We start from the raw sequence: 23,348 nt of genomic DNA, 5'->3' as shown, positions 1-23,348 counted from the left end.
TAATGACATAGAAGCTATTAACCAAACATAGGTACTAAATACTACCCTGACCTGTTAAAGCGATGGTTCGGAGTAATTTCACCCTAGGGTCCCTCCCAGAACCACACCAGCATAACACTTGCCTGATGGCTTCTACTCTGCTGCTATTTACCGCTGCGTGGACGTTACTTCCGTGATTTGGGAAAAGCCTGTAAAAGTCCTGGCAGGAAGCGATTACATCAAAGTTTTTTGGTATATCCAGTTTTTAATATTTTTTTCCGAAGTGTTTACAACTTAGTGTTAACTAATAATTGTTGCAAACTGGTACTACGAACAAAATATTAGTGCATTCCTGGATCTACATCCTTATGCATGCTTCCTGCCAGGACTTTTACGGGCTTTTCCCAAATCACGGAAGTAACGTCGACGCAGCGGAAGATAGCAGCAGAGAGTAGAATCCATCAGGCAAGTGTTATTTAAATAAACTCCTGGTGTACTTGAGTACAGAATGAGTACAGAACATATGTGTACTACTGTAGAAGTTTCGTACCATTCAGGGAATTATTAGTGGGGTAATTTACGAGATACTCTATAGGTTCCATAAGCGCCTGCAGAAAGTCATTCGTTTCTGACAGCGCTACTAGACCAGGGTTCAACCAAGGGAAAACGGGTTCTGGGAGGCTCGGGGTCATGGTGCAAAGGACCCTAGGGTGAAATTACTCCGAACCATCGCTTTAAGCTACCGTAATATTAGGACTGTTACTTAAAGGTGCAGTCAGGGACTTTGCAGGAAGTAGCTTTTGTGTGTGTTTATTTTAAAATTTATTAGCAGACTTTTTTTTGTGCAAAAAAAACACACATTATATTTTAACCAAGGACCAAACGAATCACACCAGAGAGGTACAGTATCTTACCCCTACCTTCAGTATTTCCAGGGAAATTCCACGCAGAGTTTCGTGTTTGTTCGCAGGACAGGCTGCCCCCACTTTGTTTGTTTCCAGTTTTTGGAGCCTGGGCTGCCTACAGAGACCAGGTTTTTTTTACACCGTAATCCGGAATTGGAAGCCAGTGGTCATGAGGATGATTGCTGAATGTGTTTACTCTCTACCAAAGTCCTTTTAGGCAAGTCCCTCTACTCGGCGGCCATATTGCAATGCTTTTTGGGCACTCATCGGGCATCCTATTTGGCAGAAATGCGCGTGCGCAAGGCTTCACAACGCCAATCCTGCTCCAGCGGCGATGTATTCACAACACACCATATGATTGGCTCAATGTATTCACTTCACACCATATTGGCTCAATGTATTCACATGTCAACGTTTTGCCGAGGAAGGGGTGGGATATGTGTAGACAACTGGCGTTACAAACTAGCCCCATGCATTTCTATGGAGGATTTTTTGAGTGCTGTGTCTCCTCATTAGAAAGTCTCTGTCTCTACTCCGTCTACTCAACATGAGTATTTGTGTGTGCATGCACTTCTTTTGTGTCTGGTTTGTGTGTGTGTGTGTGTGTGAGAGAGAAAATGTTCTGTGCTTCAAATTGTGTAAAATCCCTGACTGCTCATTTAAATATTATGATTATATTGATTATATATGATATTATGATAAATATTTTGATGTTACATTTCAGTATTTTGATACATTTATTCGATAAGTAAGTCAAAAATGAGCAAAAATGATAATGTTCCTCATAGAGGCAGACTTTCCATAAAAATTGTCACGCTGTTGAAATGTATAAGTTGAAATATGCCCTATGAATGAAATTAGTCTTTAAAAAGCACAAGTCTTTAACCACATGATTAAAAGGGCTTGTTAATTATCATTTTAAACACCACAATACGTATACGTAATCACAGTGATGGTGGCAGAAAATAGGCAAACAAGAACGTGATTCCAAATGTTTCCATAGTAGTGTACATATTTTGCTACCCTTTGAAAAATAAATGCAAAGTAGGCGATACATATTTCTAAATACATATTTCTACCATTATTTTTATGGTGCTGTGCATCTACATGGATGTTGCTGCTGTCTCTCCCCCTGCAGATAACCGCACATTGTCTGGTCCAGAGTTAACAGCCATGATGAAGATCGGCACCAGGGTCATGAGGGGTCAGGACTGGAGGTGGGAAAACCAGGTACATGACCAGTACTCTGTGTGTGTGTGTGTGTGTGTGTGTGTGAAACATTGAACATCTATCTACTCAACATGTGTATTTGAGTGTGCTTGCACTTTGTTTTGTGTTTGTTTGTTTTTATGTATGTGTGCGCACGTCTGTGTTTGTCCCATATTTCAGGATGGAAACCCTCCGGGTCTGGGCAGTGTGATTGGTGAACTGAGTGAGAGTGGCTGGATTCGTGTGAGGTGGGATGCTGGTGGTGAAAACTCCTACCGCATGGGCAGTACAGGCAAATACGACCTCAAGCTGCCCCTGTTACTGCCCTCCCCACTGCCCCCTACACAGCCAGGCCACAAAGCCTTGTCTGGCCCAGAGATGGCCGCCATGATGAAGATTGGCACCAGAATCATGAGGGGTCAGGACTGGAAGTGGCAAAACCAGGTACGTGTGTGTGTGTGTGCGTGCGTGCATGTGTGCATGCGTGTGTCATTGAACATCTACTCAACATGAGTATTTGTGTGTGCATGGGTAGGTTGGGTAATAATAGTCAGTATAATTGTCCATGTCAAGCAATTAAGAGTTAGTAGAGAATTAGGCAAGCAGAGGTAGAAGTTTGTGGCAATCACCTTGTTGCTTTGCACTTTTAGTTCAGTTTAAAACGAACAACTTAGTATCCAAACAACACCATTCAGATCTAAAACTTCGAAGAAAAAAGTCCACCGGGATGTTCGCTTATATCTGTCAATATGAGCCCACTTCATGCTTTATGCGCAACATAGTCTCGCTTAGTAGTGCTTAATAACTTCTACAAGAACATGATCGGTTTCTTTACGACACTTTAATTACAACTGCGTTAGCCACAGACCTTCAGCTATCTTCAGTAGGCTACCTACTGTAGCCTATGTGTATGGAACAGTCTAGGCATTTGATGGGTGCACTGTTTGTCATGTCAGTTAGCCTACTCATTTGCACCACTGGTTAGATGTAAAACGGTATTTCACTCGTGCAATGACAATAAGGTTGAATGTAGGCCTACTCTAATCTAAAAACTTGGACATATGAACTAAACGTGAATTAAATCTTAGTGGAATAAAATCTTCAGCATATCTTCTACTTATTCAAAAATAAATGAACTGACTTCCATCCTGACCTGTCTTCCTGATAGGCCTACCTGCCTAACTGTCAGGGATTGTTTTTTTGTTTTTACAAAAACACAACAACCAAATAACATATCATGCTGATAGCTTTTGTTCATCTCAAACACAATGTAGCCAGGTGAGATGTTTACAACTACATGACCTTTTATCAATCCAGTTGCAGTAGGCCTAGATCCCAACCACAATTGATGAATTGTCCTACTTGTGATTGTTTTTAGAGATTTTAGAGGTTTTATATCGATGCTACAGAATTTGTGGCTGGTGTTACAAAATATTTAACCTCTGTAGCACCAGTGCTACTTGCAAAAAAAGTTAACGTACAGCCCTGGGCTGGCAGCTTGACATGCCATTGGGACTTCTCGTCCTCTGTCAATGTCCCCAGTAGGCCCAAAAGAGTTTGATTAAAGCGTTCGCATGCTCCATTTCCTTGAGGATGGTAGGGAGTCGTCCGTCTCTTACGGCATCCGTAAAATTTGCACAGCTCTGTGAAGAGGGCTGACTCGAAGGCACCACCTCGGTCGGAGAGGATCCTCTCTGGGCAGCCAAAGACTTGGAACAGGTGGGTCCAAATGGTCCGGGCGGTAGTCGTGGCTGACTGATCCTTGGTAGGAACTGCTAAGGCATATTTTGAAAACAGGTCAGTCATTACCAGAATATAGGGATAGCTATCTTCAGATCGGCCCAACAACAGGTAGTCTATCCCCACAATCTGGAACGGGTAACTTGTCTGAATGTTTGTCAAAGGTGCTCTTACCTCAGGCCCGGTCTTATTGGTGATGCACTGTGGGCATTCTTGCCCCCAGGTAGTTACATCTTTTGCCATTCCTGGCCAGAAATAACGTTGCCGCAGAAGGGCAGCTATCTTGTGGTACTCCTCCCATAAAAACTGCGTAGGCTGTTGTGGAACCAACACTTGCTGGCCAGGGGCACCAGTCTCTTGCCAAACCCACCTTCTTCGCAGCTCGCCGCCCCTGTTCTCCAGCCGAGACCATTCTTCCTCTGGAGGGCCTCACTGATGTTTTCTCTCTCCTGGGCAGTTGGCGGGGCCCCTCTCCTTATCCAGTCTCCCAGTTGGCACAGGTCAGGATCTTGCCGTTGTTGATGGCCCCAGCTTTCTTCCGCCTCTTGCTGGACCACCTCCTCCCCGTCCAGTCGACATACAATTGCCACCTGTCCCCCGGGGAACCTGGACAGAATATCCGCATTTTGGTTAACCCTCCCTGGTCGATATCGTAGGGTGTAATTATAATTTGCCAACTGGGACACCCATCGCTGCTCTACAGCCCCAAGCCTTGCTGATTGTAAATGGACCAGAGGATTGTTGTCAGTGTATGCCTCAATGGTGGCACCCCAGAGATAATCTTTAAATTTCTCGGTGATGGCCCATTTTAGGGCCAACAGCTCTAATTTAAAGGAGGTATAATTCTGATTGTTTTTTATGTAGGGTGTAAGCTACAGCTAGCATATGCAATTACCCTTTCTTTGCCTTCCTGCACCTGTGATCCAAGCTAGCATCAGTGTACAGGCGAAAGGGAAGGCTGAAATCTGCATAGGCTAGAATTGGGGCACTCACCAGGGCACTCTTCAATCGGCGGAAAGCCTGTTCACAGTCATTAGTCCACACTATTGGGGCATTTTCCCTAACTTTGTACACCCCTGCAACAGTCGATTCAGTGGTGCGGCGATCTTGAACAAATCGGCGGTAATACCCAATGAACCCAAGGAAGGAACGCAACTGATGGATGGCTTCCCACTGCTCCACTACCACAGTTTTTTCTGGGTCCATCGCAACTCCCTCCTGACTGACCATGTGACCCAGGTAGGTCACTTGTCCCTGGAAGTATCGGCACTTCGTGGGCTGTAACTTCTGCCCCATCTCCAGCAGATGACGGAATACACCCTCTAGGTCCCGCAGGTGGCTGTCAAAATCTGGGGAGTAGACAATTACGTTGTCTAAATAAATAAGCAAGGAATCATTTATCATTCCCCCCAGACACCGTTGGCCATTAGCCGCTGGAAAGTGGCAGGGGCATTGCATAACCCAAGGGCATGTGGTCAAACTCGTACAACCCCATAGGGGTTGTAAAAGCCTTCTTTTCCCTGTCCCTGGGGTCAACCTCCATCTCCATCTCTGTGAGTCACCGCATTGAGTTTCCGATAACCCACACAAAAGCGCCAAGAGCCATTTTTTTCTTTACCAGCACAATGGGGGCAGCCCATGGGCTGGCACTCTCCCGGATTACGGAGCCTGGACATCCTCTGCCGACACTTCTTGAAGCCCTGCAATGGTGGTCCTAGGAGCAATCTCTAAGGGGTATGGATGGGGATTACACAGACGAATTGGGACATATCCCCCTCTAGTAAACACCAAGGCCCTCCCAATTCTCCATTCTGTGTCTTGCTGGGGCAGTGATTCGACCAGCAGGGTCCGTCCTGAGGATGGAGAACCTCTTACTCGTCCGCCCCCACACCAATATTTCAGACTCTGCGGGAATCACAACAGCTTCTGCCCTTGGTAGCTTAACATTACCCTGGAATGGTGGCGTGGGGCCCATACTAGCTTGACGGCAAATAGCAAATGCCTTACCCCACTCTCGTTCTGCTTTAGGTGGAAATTGGGCTCGAAAGGCTGCTACTCCAGGGTGAAGGCCATGCATGAGTTCTTGCCACCAGTCAGCTATCACGTTCATCCCTAGAATTGCACGTTCTGCACCTAGGCAGTCACTGGTTACAATACACACCCCTTTTTTCGAAGCTGTACCCCACCCACCTTGATATCCACCAGGGCATAGCCAACATAAGGAATTTTAAGTCCGTTTGCAGCCTTCAATGACAGCCACCGGGAGTCCCCCTCTACTTCCATTCCCACATCTCCTAACCGCTGTTGGAAAAGGCTCTGGCTCATCAGGGTTACCTGTGAACCTGTATCAAGTAGACACAGAATTAGCTGGCCATTCATCTCTACTTCTACCCCTGGACACACCTATTAACGCTGGCCGCAGAGAGGAGTCAGTAGAGTCTCTCACCACCCCCACCGGCTGGCCCTCTGTGGTGGGGGGTTCTGAAAACCCCTCTCCGCACGTCGGCGCTTGAGGCAGTGTCTCTGTATATGGCCAGCCTCTCCACAATCCAAACAGATTGGTCGACCCTGTGAGTCCCACTGGCACCGTGATCCCTGACTGAGACCCGACTGAGTGGTAGGAGGCAAGGGAGAGTCTTGTGTCTATGCCCTCAGGTCATCCTCTAGTCTTCTGGTAGGTTCATGACTGGTTGCAAAGTTAGTGTGTCCACGAAGCTGTTTCGCTAGTTGTATCCCAAGGGCCTTTACTTGTTCGGACAGCTCCTGCTGCATATCCTGACACAGTTCCTGACACTTTCCATTCCTCTAACTCCCTCTTGGCCTGTCCGGGTGCATCTTCCCTCGTCCTGTCCCTATTCAGTGGTGTAGTGGTGGCTCTTACGGCATTGGTCTGAGCCTCTTCAGTTCCACTGCCCAGCTCCTCTTCTAAAGCGCTGGCCTCTGCAGTCAAAGCCTTGAATCCTTGCCGGGGTTGTCGACGTAGGTGACATTGTAGTTCGGTTCACACCTCACCAGACTTCAAGCCAAGCACAAACTGGTCCAACAGTGCTTCATTTTCGTCTCCTGCAGCTTCTCTGTCTGTCGGCACTTAGCATGGCACTCTCGCAGTCGAAGAATAAACTCTCCCACCTTCTCCTCAGGGCGCTGGCAACACTTGAAGAATGCTGCACGTGTTTGGGCTATGCTGGCGGTCTCCCCATACAACTCCTGTAAGGCTGCAAGAAGTTTTTCGCCTATGTCGCGTCTATGTTCGTCCAGAAGTGCCACTTCAAGTCTGGCTTCTCCTTCTAGTGCGCTGAACAAGAAGTCGGCTTGTTGTTCGCCAGAGAGAGGTTGTGCATGCAGCATAGCTTCCACCTGGGCTCGCCATTCCCCAAATTGTCGCCGCTCCCCACTGAAACTTTGGGAGCCAGGGGGCACTGTAAAAGCATGCCATGAGTAAAGGTAAAGCAGGAGTACCCATCATACCATCAGCTCCCTGAGCTGGTATATTTAGTAAATTGGTAGCCCTTCCCCTTGAACTACTTGGCCCTGAGTGTTCGTCTTCTGTGTCACTGGGTATCCTGCCGACTACGCCAGAACAAGAAGGAGTGTCCGCCTTACGGCCGTATAACTGGTAACTTTCTGCTCAGACACTCCTCCCCATAACCTTTTACCAATGCCCAGGACACAGAAGCTCACAACAAATTTTAGTATAAAAAATACAAGTTGCTTTATTTCTAATAAATAATTTAGTAAGATTAAAACTAGTTAAAAGTAGTGAGTTAAAGTTCACAGTTCAAGCTTAAGCTGTAGCTGTCTGTAGCTTTCAATTGACTTCCTGGTCAGGAACTACGGTGTGTGACGTCATCGGCCGCGCCTCCGTGTGACGATAGGGGTTCCCCCGGAATTCCCAGTGACGTCGTCAGCAACCCGGAACCGGCAACCAGCACACCTCGAACAGCAAAGAGGCAAGGGATCAGGACACCGCAGGTCATTCAAACCAGTTCAACCACGCAAACAAGCAGGCAGACTTAAGTCAAGTCAAGTCATTTTTATTTATGAAGCGCATTTAACATGTACAATCCAAAGCGCTCCACACACAAGACATTGACACATGAAGACAAACAGTGCTGGACGGAGCGGCGTAGTCGCCAGCGTACCTGTGACATCACACCAAGACATCTACACAAATAAACAGACAGACAAATAGACAGTGACAGTAAAGCAAGCCTGTCTTTACAAAGACAGTATGCTTACAGAACAAGACCAGACATAAAACAAACAGACTCAGCGCTCATGCAGACAAAGATAAAGACAAACAAAAAACACTCAATAAGTCCACAGGCAGGTGATAGTGCTTCGCCAGCAGTATAGTCCACAAGTCCCCTTTCGGCCCGGTGAGCAGATCAGCCAGCAGATTAGGGGGCGGTGACCGTGGCGGTGGGCAGCTCTCTCTTCTCTCAGCATGGTGATTAGAAAGTCGCTTGCATGATGTTCCCGTACGTTGCTCCTGGGCAGTCCAGTGGCGAAACGTAGGCCTGCAGCTAGATGGCAGAGGTGTGAAAGTTGGCAGGCGGTGGCAGACGGTGAGTTGAGTTCCCTTGGCAGACGATGTAAAAGTTCATACCAGCAGTTTCTCAAGGTGAAATCCTGACACAGCTTGTGCGTTGACGTCTGTTGATGGTTGAGGTTAGTGGATAGCTAGTTAGTTAGCTAGCTAGCATCACTACGTCGACTTCCAGACGTCGGATAAAGTTCAACACTCAAAAGCTCACAGTCAGGTCCCACAGATGTTCTCTCTCACCAGACACCGAGAAGGTATTTCTCGTAGTGCAGTCATCAGGCATATTAGCGACAGGCAGAATCCTAACTATTGGACGTGGATGTTGTGGTCGGGGTCTCGGACTCAAAACGGGTGTTAGGCTAGCGACAAACCGCGTTGATAAAAGCGCCTACAGATGCTCATTATGTTCATCTTCAAAAGTGCACACTTCGACAGGACACATTTTTACATAAAAAGACAAACATTCAAACATAAACAAGAAGCTAGACGGAGCGGCGTGACTCGCCAGCGTACCCGTATCCTAGCAACTCCAACTTACGTCCCTTTAGGTGGAAATAGTGAGCGTTGATCGCTGTTTGGAATCGGATCTTCGTGGCCCAGGTAGTTGGCTCGTCCGTCGTTCGCGTCTTCCCCCTTGGATTTAGCTGCGTCTCCAAGGCCGATGTGGCATCCGTCTCCCCGCCGTTCCTGCTGGTAAGTGCTGTACCACCTCTTTTTATACTCCTCCTCGCTGTCTGTTGTGATCGTGGATAGGCTGGGTAATAATAGTCAGTATAATTGTCCACGTCAACCAATTAAGAGTTAGTAGAGAGCCTCGGTAGGAAACAATCTGGGTAATAGCATCACACACATCTTCCATCACACAGTGCAGACAATCAAAAGGATCACAGCAAATAAACGTGAGCACTACAACCAGTCACTTCGCTATTCCTATTAGGCTGACACATGCACTTTCTTTTGTGTTTGGTTTGTGTGTGTGAGAGAAAGAAAAACATATGAATATCAACACGTGTTTCTGAAATGTGTGTCTGTCTGTTTGTGTCTATGTATGTGTGTGTGTGTGTGTGTATGTGTGTGTGTGTGTGTGCTTGTCCCATATTTCAGGATGGAATCCCTCCCGGTCTGGGCCGTGTGATTGGTCAGCTGAGTGAGAGCGGTTGGATCCGGGTGAGGTGGGACAACGGCCATGTAAACTCCTACCGCATGGGCAGCGGAGACAAATACGACCTCAAGCTGGCCGAGCCACTGCCCTCTACACTGCCCCCTACACAGCCAGCCACAGGTCAGCACCGCAGCCTCAGTAACCTCCCCTTCAGTACAGCTTTACAGATCAGACCAGATCAGTGTGTGTGGTTCAACCAAAGAAAGGGTAGCATTTTTAAGCTAGCATTTTAGGTCTCTGTCTGGCTCGACCACTGATTCAATAAAGCACTGGAGCTGTGCTGATTTGGAAGCATCTTCCATGTTGAGGTTGCAACACTTTGTAATTTAGTTTTAGTTAGTTCCTAGCATACATTAAAAGTCAGGTGAACTAAAAGGCGATGTGAACTAAAATCAAACGTAATTTGCTCAATATAGGCCTATCAGAAATAATAGCTCCGATATAACATAACTTGTCTAGTGTAGCCTACTTACTTAGTGGATGTCCCTCTGGTCCCTCTGGTATGGATCGCCACCTCCAATTTCTTTTCGGGACATGGAAAATAGTTTCAACTACAGCCCTGTTTATCAATGACGGGAAATCTTCAGACTCTACAAAACACTGCATCTCTTGGGTGTCGCGACACAACAGGTCCCACTCCATGCAACACAGGCACTCCTCTTCGGTGGCCAAAGCTTCACAAAGTCCGCAGGGAACACCACCAGTTTCCAGAAGTGCGAGGCTGTGTGCAGCATTGACTACAGGTAGCTCTCTCTCGTGGCCCTTTCACGGAGCTCCCGCAGCTCTTTGTCGGTAGCCTATATTCCAGCTCGAAAAGGTAAGGACATCCATCAAACCGAATAGGTTCATCCTCGATGTCTTCAAATTCGTTCAAATAACCTGCCATCTCTTATGTCTCCTGTTGCGTTCAGTGCTTCTCTTATGCGCTCAGTGCTTTCTTTCGGCAACAACGTTTCACACGAGATTGACTTTACATCCCAGAGTTCTGTTTTCCCAAGGCACCTGCCTGTATGTGAACCAGATGTGAACGGTAATGTGTTTCTTTTTAATAAACTGCCTGTACACTTACAAAGTTCTCAATTCGGTTTACATGTAGAGACCCTCATTATGCTACCGTGTAAGTGTGGTGCTATTTTGAGCCTTGTTAGTGGTATAGAAATAACGATTACTTTTTACTGTACGTCTGCCCCCAAGGCTAGCGTTAAACGCTAATTAGCGGTTTGCAATAAAACTGGTCACATTCGACTAGCATGAAAACAAATCCCAGCGAACACATGGTACACATGTGTTTTTAACCCCTAGGTTCATTTTGCACCGGAATTGTCCTTTAAGACCCGTGCTGTGTTGCACTCACTAAAGGGCGATTCCATTTCCCCTTAAAGTAGCTTACATGATCAAAAGCACTATAGCCTACATCTCCGTTGCTCAAGTTTATCATTAGCACTGGACAATATTGGAAAATATAGGAAATGATAAGTGTCAGTTTGGCCCTTCATTTACGGTTTTTGCTATTTAGATTAACAGCTCAGGCATTCAGCTTGGGTCATCCTGCGGTCAGAAACGCGAAAAACCTTGTATTTTCCATTATCTTCCCAGATCTATCTTGAAACCTTTTACTGAATTTCTTATGCAGCAGTGTCTAAAAACCCTACTGGTCAAGATTTATGCTCATTTGGTGTTGCAGGAGTGGTAAATGTATCGGTGGCACTCACTGCAACAGTGTCTGAGTGTGCAGAATCCTTCTTCATCGCGCAGTTTGCGCACACAATCAACAGTAGCATAGTTGACACACGTGTCAGTCTGTGCCATTTTCAGTAGGCTAAGTGTTCAACATCAGTGTTCAATATGGATTTAATTTCAATCATAAGCATAATAATATTTAGACTTTTTTATATGAGAACTCTGTTGGGGGGGGGGGGGGGGGCACACTGGCCTGTTTGGGCGGGCCTGGCCCCCTAAGGCCCGCCCCTGACGCCGACACTGGTTTATTGTGAAGAAGGACACCGTAAATGTGAAATTAGGTATAAATACTGTACGCAGCTGATTGTTGTCTGTGATATCTTGGAGGAGGACACAGTTAGGCTATCGCAGGCATGAGGTAGCCTACACACGTTTACATGGGCATGAATAATAGTAGCCTGATAATGATTGAATGACAATAAGATTTGATATACGATTTTTCTTTGCTCGAGTTTTAAAGATGATTCAAAGAACGTTCCACAAACATTCCTGGAACCAAAGATTTAACCGTGAAGGAACGTTCCGGCACTGTCAAAAAACTTTCCTGAACGGAAAGTTGAGGGAACGAATCCTGAGGGAACGTTAGCAGCAAATGACCAGCAAACGTTCCCGCATCCTTCCGCGAGCGTCCGCTGAACGTTCCCCAAACCGAAAACAGTTTGCTGGGTAGCTTTCAGTGTAGAATAATGTCTTTGTAAATGGTGTTTAATTAAAAAGTGTTGCATTCGTCCCGGTTCAAAGTGTCGACTTTGTAAAGGATCACTTCCACTGCCGTGGTCATGTAGTCAACTTGTTAACACTAGTAGGCCTAAACTAGGCTATTTACCCTTTGCATCTGATGTCACGTTTTGTTCGCGCCACAGCAACACAGCCTAGTGGACAGCAAGAAGACAAATTAAATCAATGGGTTGTAATGGGACATATCGCACAGCTACTGTAGGAGATTATAGTGACATTGAACCGTACTAATGCCCTTCCACAACTGTTGGCTTATTGTTTGGAATACAACAACATCCCATTTTCTTACATATATATATATTTTGTTTTTCTTTTCTTTGTGTTTCGGGAGTATTTCAACCACAATTACACAGTTATCCCGTCAGTGTATGAAGCACAGCAGACAAAAGACATCTTTGACAATATTTTTCGCTGAGAAAGTTTCAAACTATGACCATAATGGCCTTTCCACCAATCAGAGGCATCACTGTGGGATTGTTCAGGATTGTGGGTAATGAAGTACTTATCCAAGAGATCGCGAATAAAAGGCATTTATCTCAAAACAAGGTTAGTGCCCCTTGAACTCTTGGTGTCTATAGGAGCATATACAATCGCTTAGTACAGCCGTAGCTGGTTTTAAGTCTACCACGTGCAGTTAAGTTTTTATGGCTTATACCGCAATTGTCAATGGAGAAATTGCATTGAATTTTTACATCCGGCATCGGCTGTGGGCGGGACTGTGCAGCTCTATTACTGCCTATACATACAGTTGGTTAAGACGTTCAGAAAGGTTACCGCCCAACATGAGGGGGAAAACATGCTAACATCACACAATGGAAGTCAATGGGTGAACTCGCTAGCAGTTAGACTTTATACATTAGTTTTACATTCAGGTGGAGTTCTGCTTGTTTCTGAACACAATGATTTGAAGGAATTGTGTTTACTTAACTGTCCCGTGTATGCCAACAACCTAATTCACCCTCGATTGCCCAATGTTGACAACAAATTTCTCTGGAAGCTATATTCGATGGTAGCGTCATTAGGTTGCTAACTAGCTATCTTTATAGTCAGTGTAACATATTCAACTGGTACACTTTACTTGTTAAAACTATTCCCATTGACATTGTAGGGAATGTACATTCATGTGAGAATAAATTAAGATGCAACTTATGAGTATGTGGTGTTATGGCAATAGGCTTAGCTTGCTAAACAGAGCTACACAGTCCGGCCATTGAAAGCAGTTCTACAATGAGTACACTCAAGACAATTCTGGCAGTTTAACTGGAATTAGCAAAATGAGGAAACTTAATGTTACCCTTAACCTCGTTGGCGCACAGATAACTCTCAGTTCAAACGTGTTTGCATAGGTGCCAACTCTCACGCATTGGCCGTGAGACACACGCATTTGATTAGTTTCACACACTCACACGCCACACCCCCGATTTCTCACGCTGAAGTGTCAACCCGGTCGGTCAGATGCCTGAAAAATGAGTTTAGCCTATCTATAGATCTACCTGTTGAGCCACGGTTATGCTTTCAGAGACGGTGAGAGGGTTCAAGAGCACCCCCTCTCTGTGGAATTTTCTAAATTTTCTCTCATTTGTGATGCTACTTCAGAAGCCGTCCCAGGCGCATTCCCCCACATTTCCCCGGCTTCAGGTATGCTTTGAGTATTATTGAGTATTTTTCACACTGAAGTGTCAACCTGGTAGGTCAAATACCTGGCAGATGAGGTTCAACTAAACTAAACCTATACATATGATATCACACATCAGGCGAAATTATAATGTATTCTAAATGTATTCTATTTGTCAGTAGGCCTACATACATTTTTGTAAATTGCTCAGCCATAGATTATCCCACTATCATGGTTCTTATATTGTCAGGTTCCAGCCAATCCCATTACAGATAAATGAATATATTTATATTAGCATGCTTCCTAGTGACATTAATGCAAAAATATGAAGAAAATCAAATAACGAGACACAAATATTGATATAAAGCCTGACATAAGCCATATGCAAACATTCACATCATGCAGATATGGGTACATCCTGAAAAAGGAATAGCATGTAGGCTATAGGCTATGGCCATTACAATGACCAATATATTATCTTAAATAAACTAGCTGAATAACACAGGTGACCACTTCTGCATAATTTCATGGAGTGCTGAAATGTACACACATTGTTGAACATTTCTGAACTGTGAAATGTAGCATATGTTTTTGTGGTTGTGAACTTATTGCAATATCACCATAACTATTCCACCTGTGTGTGCATGGTTATAATTCTGAAGTGCAAAATAGCCTAGGCTACAGCACAAATATTTCCATAAAAATAAGCAAGTCTGACCTCTGAATTTATTTTGAAAGTGCACCTGATTGATGCATTTAAAAGTTAAAATATACAAACATTTCTTAAATTCTTACAAAACACCCACCCACTTTTTAAAATTGTTAGTTTGGACCCCCCCACTTTTGCCGTGCGAAATACCAGTGCTGTTTTCAGCATCTGTTTAGTGCTTCATTGTCATTTTCATTAGATTCTCCCATTTTCGCTCATAAACTTTTTTTTTTTTGTTACACGCATTTTCTCATTCCTCTTCTGTCACACATACAGTGACAAGCGGCAAATCCCCCGCAGTGTTGGAGAGATCAGTCATCCCCCTCACTTTTGATAAGGAAAAAAGCCTTATATGTACGCCAAATAAATAATAACCTATAGGTTTACGCTAGCCTATGTAAAACTCCCCATTAACAGCATCACGTCACTAACCACAGCTAAGATTGCACAATCTCTATTCACTCTGTTGGCTATCTGAAGCCAGTTTGTCTACTTAGATACTGTAAATCCTCAAATTATGGCCGGGGTCTTAAGACAAAGTACAGGCCTTTAGGGGCAGGATTGTATTCGAGACAGCCCTTTATTTCTTATGCGAGTTTTATTTTGAGACATGCGTTTCTTGGAGCGGCATACTGGTAGGCCTTCAAAAGCATGACATTTAAGGTTTAGTTTGATATTTAATTTACTTTTGGACTGTTTGATTATATTGTTAAATGTTTGGACTGATGGGCACTGAACTCTGGGGAGGTGTTTGATGATCACTAGTACGTTCCATGTAGTTGAAAGCGTGTCGGGATTTCAAACAAACCATCTGCTTTCATGCGTTCATCCTTATTGTGTAGCCAAGTAGCCTATTGAGTTATTTTTAAATTATGCATGATTTACTTTTTATTAATTTCGTAGGCTGGCTTTATTTTGTTATATAGAAGTATCTAAATAACCTGTTAAAATGTACCAGAATTCAAGAAATTGCATCTAGTCCGTCCAAAAAAAAAATGTTCTGGGGGAGGACCCCCATTATACCCCCCCTCTGAATTGTCCCACCCACTTTCACAATGCCTCCGACGCCCATGGTCCTTGTAGTAGGCTAGATCCCTTTGATACCAATGTTCATTTAACTCTGGGACCCTGGTCCCAGGAATGGATTACTGCACGGGCCTTCCGAGCCCAGACCCAGGGGCCCAAGGTGTCAGGGGGCCCTGAAGCCCAAGCCTTTGCATGGAATCATTGCCTCAATATCAACACATCAGGATGTAGGCTATGAATCTGATTGAATTTAGTATTGGCCATCCCCAAAATGCTAGCCTGACGAGCCAGACCCACATTAAAATGTAGGGTCTGAGCACTCACCGTTCACAGTGCTCAGTCCGAGGGGCGGGATAATCGGTTGTCTTTCAAATTCCCTCTGCACGCAATAGGACAGCACTGAGTTCCATGCGTTTTCCCACCAGCGGAGCTAGTTGGCTAGTTCAAACTTTTGCCATCTCAAAACAAGCTTAACTTGTGTCACACTGTTGTCCAACAGCAATATCCATCTTCTTTGTTTTCAAGTAGCAGGGAATTCAAGCCAAACCATTGCAACTCTGCCATCAATCATTATGTTATGCCCCCCTAACGACTCTATAGACGATTTGATTGGCCTGATAGAAGTTTAATTTTTCGAGTTCACAAGCCAACGGAGAGTTGCTAGACTAGCCCTGGAAGCAAATGTAATTTGCTGCCGCTAGGGTGTGTCTAGATTTCTAAGCTACCAAAATGCACCAGAATACAGGAAATTACATCAAACAAATGAAGAAAATTTCGGGGGAGGACCCCCAAACCCCCCTTCCACATGTGCGACAATTAGTGGGGAGCCCTTAATACATGTGGGCCCAGGGGCCCGAAAGTTCATAATCTGTCCATGCCTGGTCCCTACACCTGAGAACCACTGATGTACGGTATAATGCTGAATGAGCCAAACAAAGATTTTGGTTGGCCCCACCAAATCTCACTCCAAGGTTTTTTGAAAAGTTGGCAGCCCTGGTTTGTGCGTTTATTGATGTATGCTAAAAGATTTAATATTTTTAAAGGTGTTTTCTGTACTCATGCCGGTGCATCTCCATTAGATTACATGCAATCAAAACAAACATTTCCCCCCTTGGGGGCGTTTCAACCATGGTAACTGGGGGCGGTAACCACGATGCCAACTGTATGTATGAAGGTAAACAAATCTTGATTAATTTATGTATTGTAAAAAAATATTTATCCTTTTAGTAAGGTATTATCTTAAATTAAGTCGTAAGTATTTATCCTTATTTATCATAAGTAGGCCTATATATCCTTTTCTCGTAGTCTCGTAAATCTTTATTCACGTCAGTTGAGCTCCAGAGAGGTGGGGCGTGTCCTAGCGGCTCCACTTCGCTGGACCTACTGTATGTGGTTCTCCAACGAGCACTAATCGCTTAAAATCGTAGTGTGACCAGATGCAGACTACAGAATGAAGTCGTAAAATAAATGGACACGGCCAACCCCATAGACTTCGATGGAGACAAGTCAATTAAAGGCCGCTTTTCCGGTGATGGCTTATTGTAGGCTACTGCAGCCACAAACTCATCTTGACGACGTAGATGGTATGTGAGCAACCTGTCCGAAATTTGGAACTCTTCTGGTAGCAGCGCCGAGAGAAATTTGAATCAAGCATAGATCTGTAAATAAATAAGCCGTGAACGGTGATTGAAATTGAGGTGTTTTTTCCCATTGCCTGTATACTGTATAATTCAGTTTTTTTTCTGTGAATATAGTTATACCTCGTTACCCCAACTACTTCATTATTTAACTACATATAGGCCTACCTTTTAAAATATACTAGTTGTTTGTTTTTGTTTGTGGCAGTTGTACTGCAAATCCAGAAACATTGCTGAAACATAGGTTCTACCTGGCATGTAAACTGTACAAATCCAACTATGAAGAGAAAGTAGATATTTTATATATCAATATTTGAGAGAGATTTACAAACTTTTCACTCATTAGTAAAGGTCACTTGGGGTCCTCTTGATGAGGCAATATCCTGTTTACTCTTTTTCCTCTTCAATTCAAAATAAATGTTCGATGAATGCGGTTGCACCGCCCTGACATTTCAGGTATGCAATTTTTTTTTTTTCAATTTCCAAACAATTTAAGAGCTAAAACTAGTAAACTTTGTTTATTTGAAAGGTCTTCAACATAAAATGGATGTCTATTGGATTCTGTCTATTGGATGGATTCTATATTTAATACTTTTCACATAGTGTTAATTTGCTAGGATGGTTGTGCGACCTGACATTTTGAGGGTTTGATATGACAAAACATGAAATATATACACTTTTTATGATTCCTGATTGGCTAGACAAACCTGACCATCGCCATTGGCTAATCAACAGGAAGTGCCAAAACAGTCTCAAAAGTATTCTTATATACTTGCAGAAAATACTTGTGCGAGCGGCAGAGATTTGTAATGGCAGAATAGTTTCGTAATTGTCTGCAAATTTTGTAACAACTGTGGAAGGTTTAGTACCTGTGGAATATATTTGTAAGTGAAGGACATATGAGTAATACTCAAAATCGTTTGTGTTATTTTTTGTTAAATCACAAATAATTTTTACAGTTACAAATCCTGATAACACACACACACACAATACATATGAGACGCTTCTTATCCCTAAGGTGGTGCAAAAGTCTGTGCACCTGCAGAAAAGATTTGTAACTGTAGGACAACTTTTTGTACGTAGAATATTGATTTGTAATTGTAGAATATATTTGTAATGGTAATATTTTAACTGTAATATGATTTGTAGCTGTAAAACCGATCCGTACCCGTAGAATAGATTTGTAAGTGTAGGGCATATTTGTGATATTGACAATTACTTGTACAGATCATTTTTTTAGTTACAAATAATTTCTAGTTTCAAAACGTGATACACACGTACAAAACTTTTGAGTCTAATATTCTTCCATAGTTTCTCGCAATGTCTGAGACTGAAGGTCGGCGGGTCGGATACACCAAACTTTATTCTTCCTACAGGCAGTAGGGGCGGGCGAGAGAGTCTTCATTCGCCCTGTAATGAGTCATTTAACCATATACCGACTTACGAAGATGGTAAACACGAAAACGTTACCTGGTGTCCCTTTAAACCAAAGTATTGGACTCGGACACAGACATCTGCATGTCATGTCATTGACCCACATGTAGTTGACAGCATACTGGTTCAAAATTTAACTAATGTCCAGCAGCAGCAAAATTTGTTGAACTTTTTTACCACTCTTGTGAAATGAAAACATGCAGCTGCTGACTGCATCCTGGAGGTTTGTTGGGATAAACACTCGATCGCATCTAGCCTACTACAGGTAGGCTAGCGATATGACTTCTGATGACATTGATGATGTATGACCATTCAACCATTCAAGGATTTGTTATAACATATTGAAATTGTGGGACGTTTACATAGCTTAGGGCAAAACTGTATGTTGCATTCTTCCCGACCAGGAAGGATGAATGAAACATTGCAAATATCCCACTTTTGCTGAAATAATTACTGATGGATTTTGTTCAGAGCTGGAAATGCAACTGTATCTGACAGAGGACAGATGTAGGTTGCTAGTGACAAAATATTAGCTTTCAGTGTGATACTATCTCTTTGTAAATTATGTTTAATTAAAAATGTTTCAATCTGTCCCCTATGGTAGTCTAGTGGTGTCCCATTTCCAAGGGGAATATTTTCACCCATGTTTTGCCACTCTTTTCCGAGGGGGGTAAGGGAAGGGGAAGAATGAGAAATGGGACAGGGCACTAATCCTAACCCTAACCCTTGCTTAAGCCTAGTCCAGGCAGCACTGGGATCCCAAAAGACCATATCTAATTATCTACAAAATATTGACTTTAAAACAGTTTATTTTATTTTTGTTTGTTCACAAGTTGCCATTAGCTCAATGTTACCCGCAACTATGTTGGTCTTAAAAAGAGGTGTCACATGAATTCATTGTTGGCACATTAGCAGTGAAAGTGGCTGACCAACAAAAACCCTGTCTAGAAGGACAATTTCCTGCAATTTTCACATAGATCTCTGTCTCTTGAGGCCACCAAGTAATGTTAGTAAAAAAAACATATCGATGCTACTTAGCTCAAGTTGCTGCAGCTAACAACTAGAGTAGCCAGGCAGCTACACTCTATGGGCATCCTTAAGATCATGACCCCAAAGTATAGCACCACAGCTGCCTGGCTGCTCTAGTGGTTGGCTGCAGCAACTCAAGCTAGCCAACAGTACTCAGTGACCTCAAGAAAGAGATCTGTGTGAAAAATTGCCAGAGTTTTGCATATGCATTGGAAGTCAGTTCATTTACTATGACCGCTGCGCAGCGAAGCTATAGGTTTAGTCAGATTTTTATTTTTTTTATTTTATTTTTCGCATGTCCAAATTTCCGTCAAGGATTCCCGGGACACTGAAAGACCGGGGTACACGAAACTTGGTGGGCATGTAACCCTACATGGATAGCATGGAACCATCGTTTTTCGTTTTGATCTGTAGCCCCCCCGCTGGACTGGACCCCCCAAAAGGAGGGTAGGGCAGACACAGTTTTCTGTGAATATCTCGAGAATCGTAGGGTTTAGAAGGACCATTTTTTTTTGTATGTTGATCTCAAGGGGCCATGTCAACCCATTCCATAACCACTCATTTTTACTTTTTTGTTAAACACAAAAAAGTAAAAATGAGGTGTTGTAATCACAGGTATCTGTGACCTAACATAGTCAAAACTGCACGAAATTGGAAGTGTAGGATCATTATGACACCCTCTGAATGCACGCCAAGTTTCGTGGAATTCCGTTCATGGGGGGCCACACAATAAATTAATTTATGTTACTATACACCAACTGGCCTGTAGGTGGCCGGAGACAGTTTTCTGTGAATATCTCGAGAACCGTAGGGCCTAGGAGGTCCACCTTTTTTTTGTATGTTGGTCTTAAGGGGGCATGTCAACCCATCCCATTACCACTTATTTCATGTATAGCGCCACCTAGTTAAAAATTAAAAAGCAAAAAATTAGGTGTTTTCATCACAATATCTCTGGCTGACATGGTCAAAACTGCACAAAATTGAAAGTGTAGGATCATTATGACACCTTCCGAATGCATGCCAAGTTTTGTGAACTTTCGTTCATGTGGGGGCCTTACAATAAAATAATTTATGTGTACATTTAGTGACCGTACACCAACAAGGATTTCTGGGACACTGAAAGACCGGGGTACACGAAACTTAGTGGGCATGTAACCCCACATGGATAGCATGGAACCATCGTTTTTCGTTTTGATCTGTAGCCCCCCCGCTGGACTGGACCCACCGAAAGGAGGGTAGGGCAGACACAGTTTTCTGTGAATATCTTGAGAACCGTAGGGCCTAGGATGACCAATTTTTTCCATATGTTTGCCTCCAGGGGTCATGTTAACCCTTTCCATGTGCACACATGTGCATAAACAGATACACACGCACACACATACATTCACAGTAATCATACATATGACACATACTCACACAGTAGACATATGTACGCATGCATGCACATTCACAAACACACATACGCAGACAAACACACAAGTACGCACACACCCACACACATAAACATAAACGTGCACACAATTCAAGAATTTCTCAGAATTATGAACAGGCAAGATGGGGGTGGGGTTGTATAAAATCAATTTTACATGTGAAATCTATGAACTAATCATGTTTTGGTACTTGTTGTCTAGCAGATACCAGTGAGAATTGAGTGTGGATAATGCAATTTAGTGAGACAGTTAGAATCATATAGGCCTTTCAGCGTGATTTATTTTTGTGGAAAAAATGTGCTGGACTGGGCGGCAGTCATATTTTGTACCGCTCTGCGGTACATCTAGTTTTTGAATAAGTAGGAGATATGCTGAAGATTTTATTCCACTAAGATTTAATTCATGTCTAAGCTTTTAGATTAGAGTAGGCCTACATTCAACCTTATTGTCATTGCACAATTGCATTGTTACAGTGCATGAAAATGCACTGTACTGTTCTTCCTAGGCAACTTCAACAACTTCTTATTATTATTCCGCTTACCACTTTTTCCGTACGCAATTTCTCTTGAACAGTTTAACTTAGAAACTTCATTCAAACTTTGTAACGTAGGTCTTCAAACAGATCGGGTTGGAACTTTGAAACTTTTATACTTTTTAAACTATTAAAGAAAAACTTTTTTAAAATCCCCATAGACTTAACATTGCCGATTGTGACATCATAATACGGCCGTTAAGCAATTAGAATCCGATGGCAGGTGTTCAGGCCACCTGGATCAACTGCCAGTCTCAGGCTTTAAGCATACAAACTGGCCCTATTAAGACTACACATCCTGTTCAACTGCTTCCTCTGCCAAAAACTGTTTCAAAATAAAAGTCCTCACTACAATATTTCACTATTAAACAATTTAACCCTTTAAACTACTGAACTTTTTAACTGTTCAGCCATTGTAACTGTTACTTGTCATCGACTATGACTCCTACCCACTGTAGCTAGTTAGCATAGTTAGCATGCTAGTTAGCATTTTTAGCAAAACTGCTAAGTTAGCTAAGTAACATGGTTAGCATGCTAGTTAGCATAACTGCTAAAAATGATTAGCTAGGTTAGCTAAGTCACATGGTTAACATAGTTAGCATGCTAGTTAGCATAGTTAGCATAACTACTAAAAATGATTAGTTAGGTTAGCTAAGTCACATAATTAGCATAGTTAACATAACTACTAAAAATGATTATCTAGGTTAGCTAAGTCACATAATTAGCATGTTAACATTGTTAACATGCTAGTTAGCATAACTACTAAAAATGATAAGCTAGGTTAGCTAAGTCACATGGTTAACATAGTTAGCATGTTTAGCAAAACTGCTAGAAAACATTAGTTAAGTTAGCTAAGTAGCATTGCTAGCATAGTTAGCATGTTTAGCAAAACTGCTAGAAAAAGTTAGCTAAGTAACATGGTTAGCATGTTAGAATTGCTAACACTGCTATAAAACATTAGCTAAGTAACATGGTTAGCATAGTTAAAAATCTTAGCATAACTGCTAGCAAACATTAGAGCCATTCCAACTTTCAGTTATCGTCAAATATCTACCTATACACAGCCATTAAACTATTTGAATATCAACATTCATTAAACTTCCAGTCTGTCAACAACTTTTAAACTATCTATTAAACTAGCTGCCTATCAACAACTTTTAAACTATCTACTGTCTATCAACAACTTTTAAACTATCTACATTCAGCTTTTAAACAGTCTACTTTTAAACTATCAACTTTTATTAAGCTATGCAACCACCATGTCTATCCTAGCATCACCGTAGTAACCATCTCTGTATTATCTGTTTTAACTATACATGATATTTTACATCACAACTTTAGCATTTTCATGCACTGGTAATTCCTTGGAATTGCATTTCTAGTTATCCTTGTCGGCCATTTTGTGCTCACCTGTTTCTTGTTTGCCCCTTTCTGTTAATTGTCTGCTCACCTGCCCTTTGTTTAGTCCTAATGATTAGGCCTACTTATTCTGTGTTGTGTCAGCCCCAGTTTGTCAGATTGTCCCAGCTATTTGTCTGACCACATGAAGCCTCTGTTTGACACTACCTGTCGGTCGGCCTGCCTGCCTGCCTGCCTGCCTGCCTGCCTGCCTGCCTGTTTGAATTCTGCCTGTGACCTGTGACATAGAATTTCCTATACGCGCCATCCGTGCTGCCGCGTCATAACTCTTCCCGAGTAGGTCGTCCGTCAGGCAACATTGTGGCCAGGGGCAGCGCGCGTCAGGTCTCAACGCCTCATCAGGCGAGAGGATCAAGCCCGCCAATGTGGGCTCTATACCGGGCATCCTGTCGAGGCCACAGCTGGATGTGCCCTGCATATTGGCTAGTGCCCTACAATCACTAGGGAGATGGGGAAAATGCCTTGGGTCTGCCCAACATCTCTGTAGCTCTTCCATAA

General features: G+C 43.2%; 1 protein-coding gene across 4 annotated transcripts in view; it reads left to right on the top strand.

Moving 5' to 3' along the window:
- Positions 1-23,348, top strand: part of LOC121704800 — a 71,655-nt gene that overhangs the window by 4,803 nt on the left and 43,504 nt on the right. For all 4 annotated transcript variants that reach the window (XM_042085294.1, XM_042085295.1, XM_042085296.1 and 1 more), the window contains 3 exons: positions 2,023-2,114; positions 2,274-2,537; positions 9,484-9,661. In XM_042085294.1, the coding sequence (XP_041941228.1) occupies positions 2,023-2,114; positions 2,274-2,537; positions 9,484-9,661 (534 nt within the window). The remainder of the gene's footprint in view (positions 1-2,022; positions 2,115-2,273; positions 2,538-9,483; positions 9,662-23,348) is intronic.

This window comes from Alosa sapidissima, chromosome 3 (assembly GCF_018492685.1).
Source record: "Alosa sapidissima isolate fAloSap1 chromosome 3, fAloSap1.pri, whole genome shotgun sequence".
NCBI classification, from domain to species: domain Eukaryota; kingdom Metazoa; phylum Chordata; class Actinopteri; order Clupeiformes; family Clupeidae; genus Alosa; species Alosa sapidissima.
Note: the sequence above shows the minus strand (reverse complement) of the source record. Positions and strands in the feature narration are given on the sequence as shown.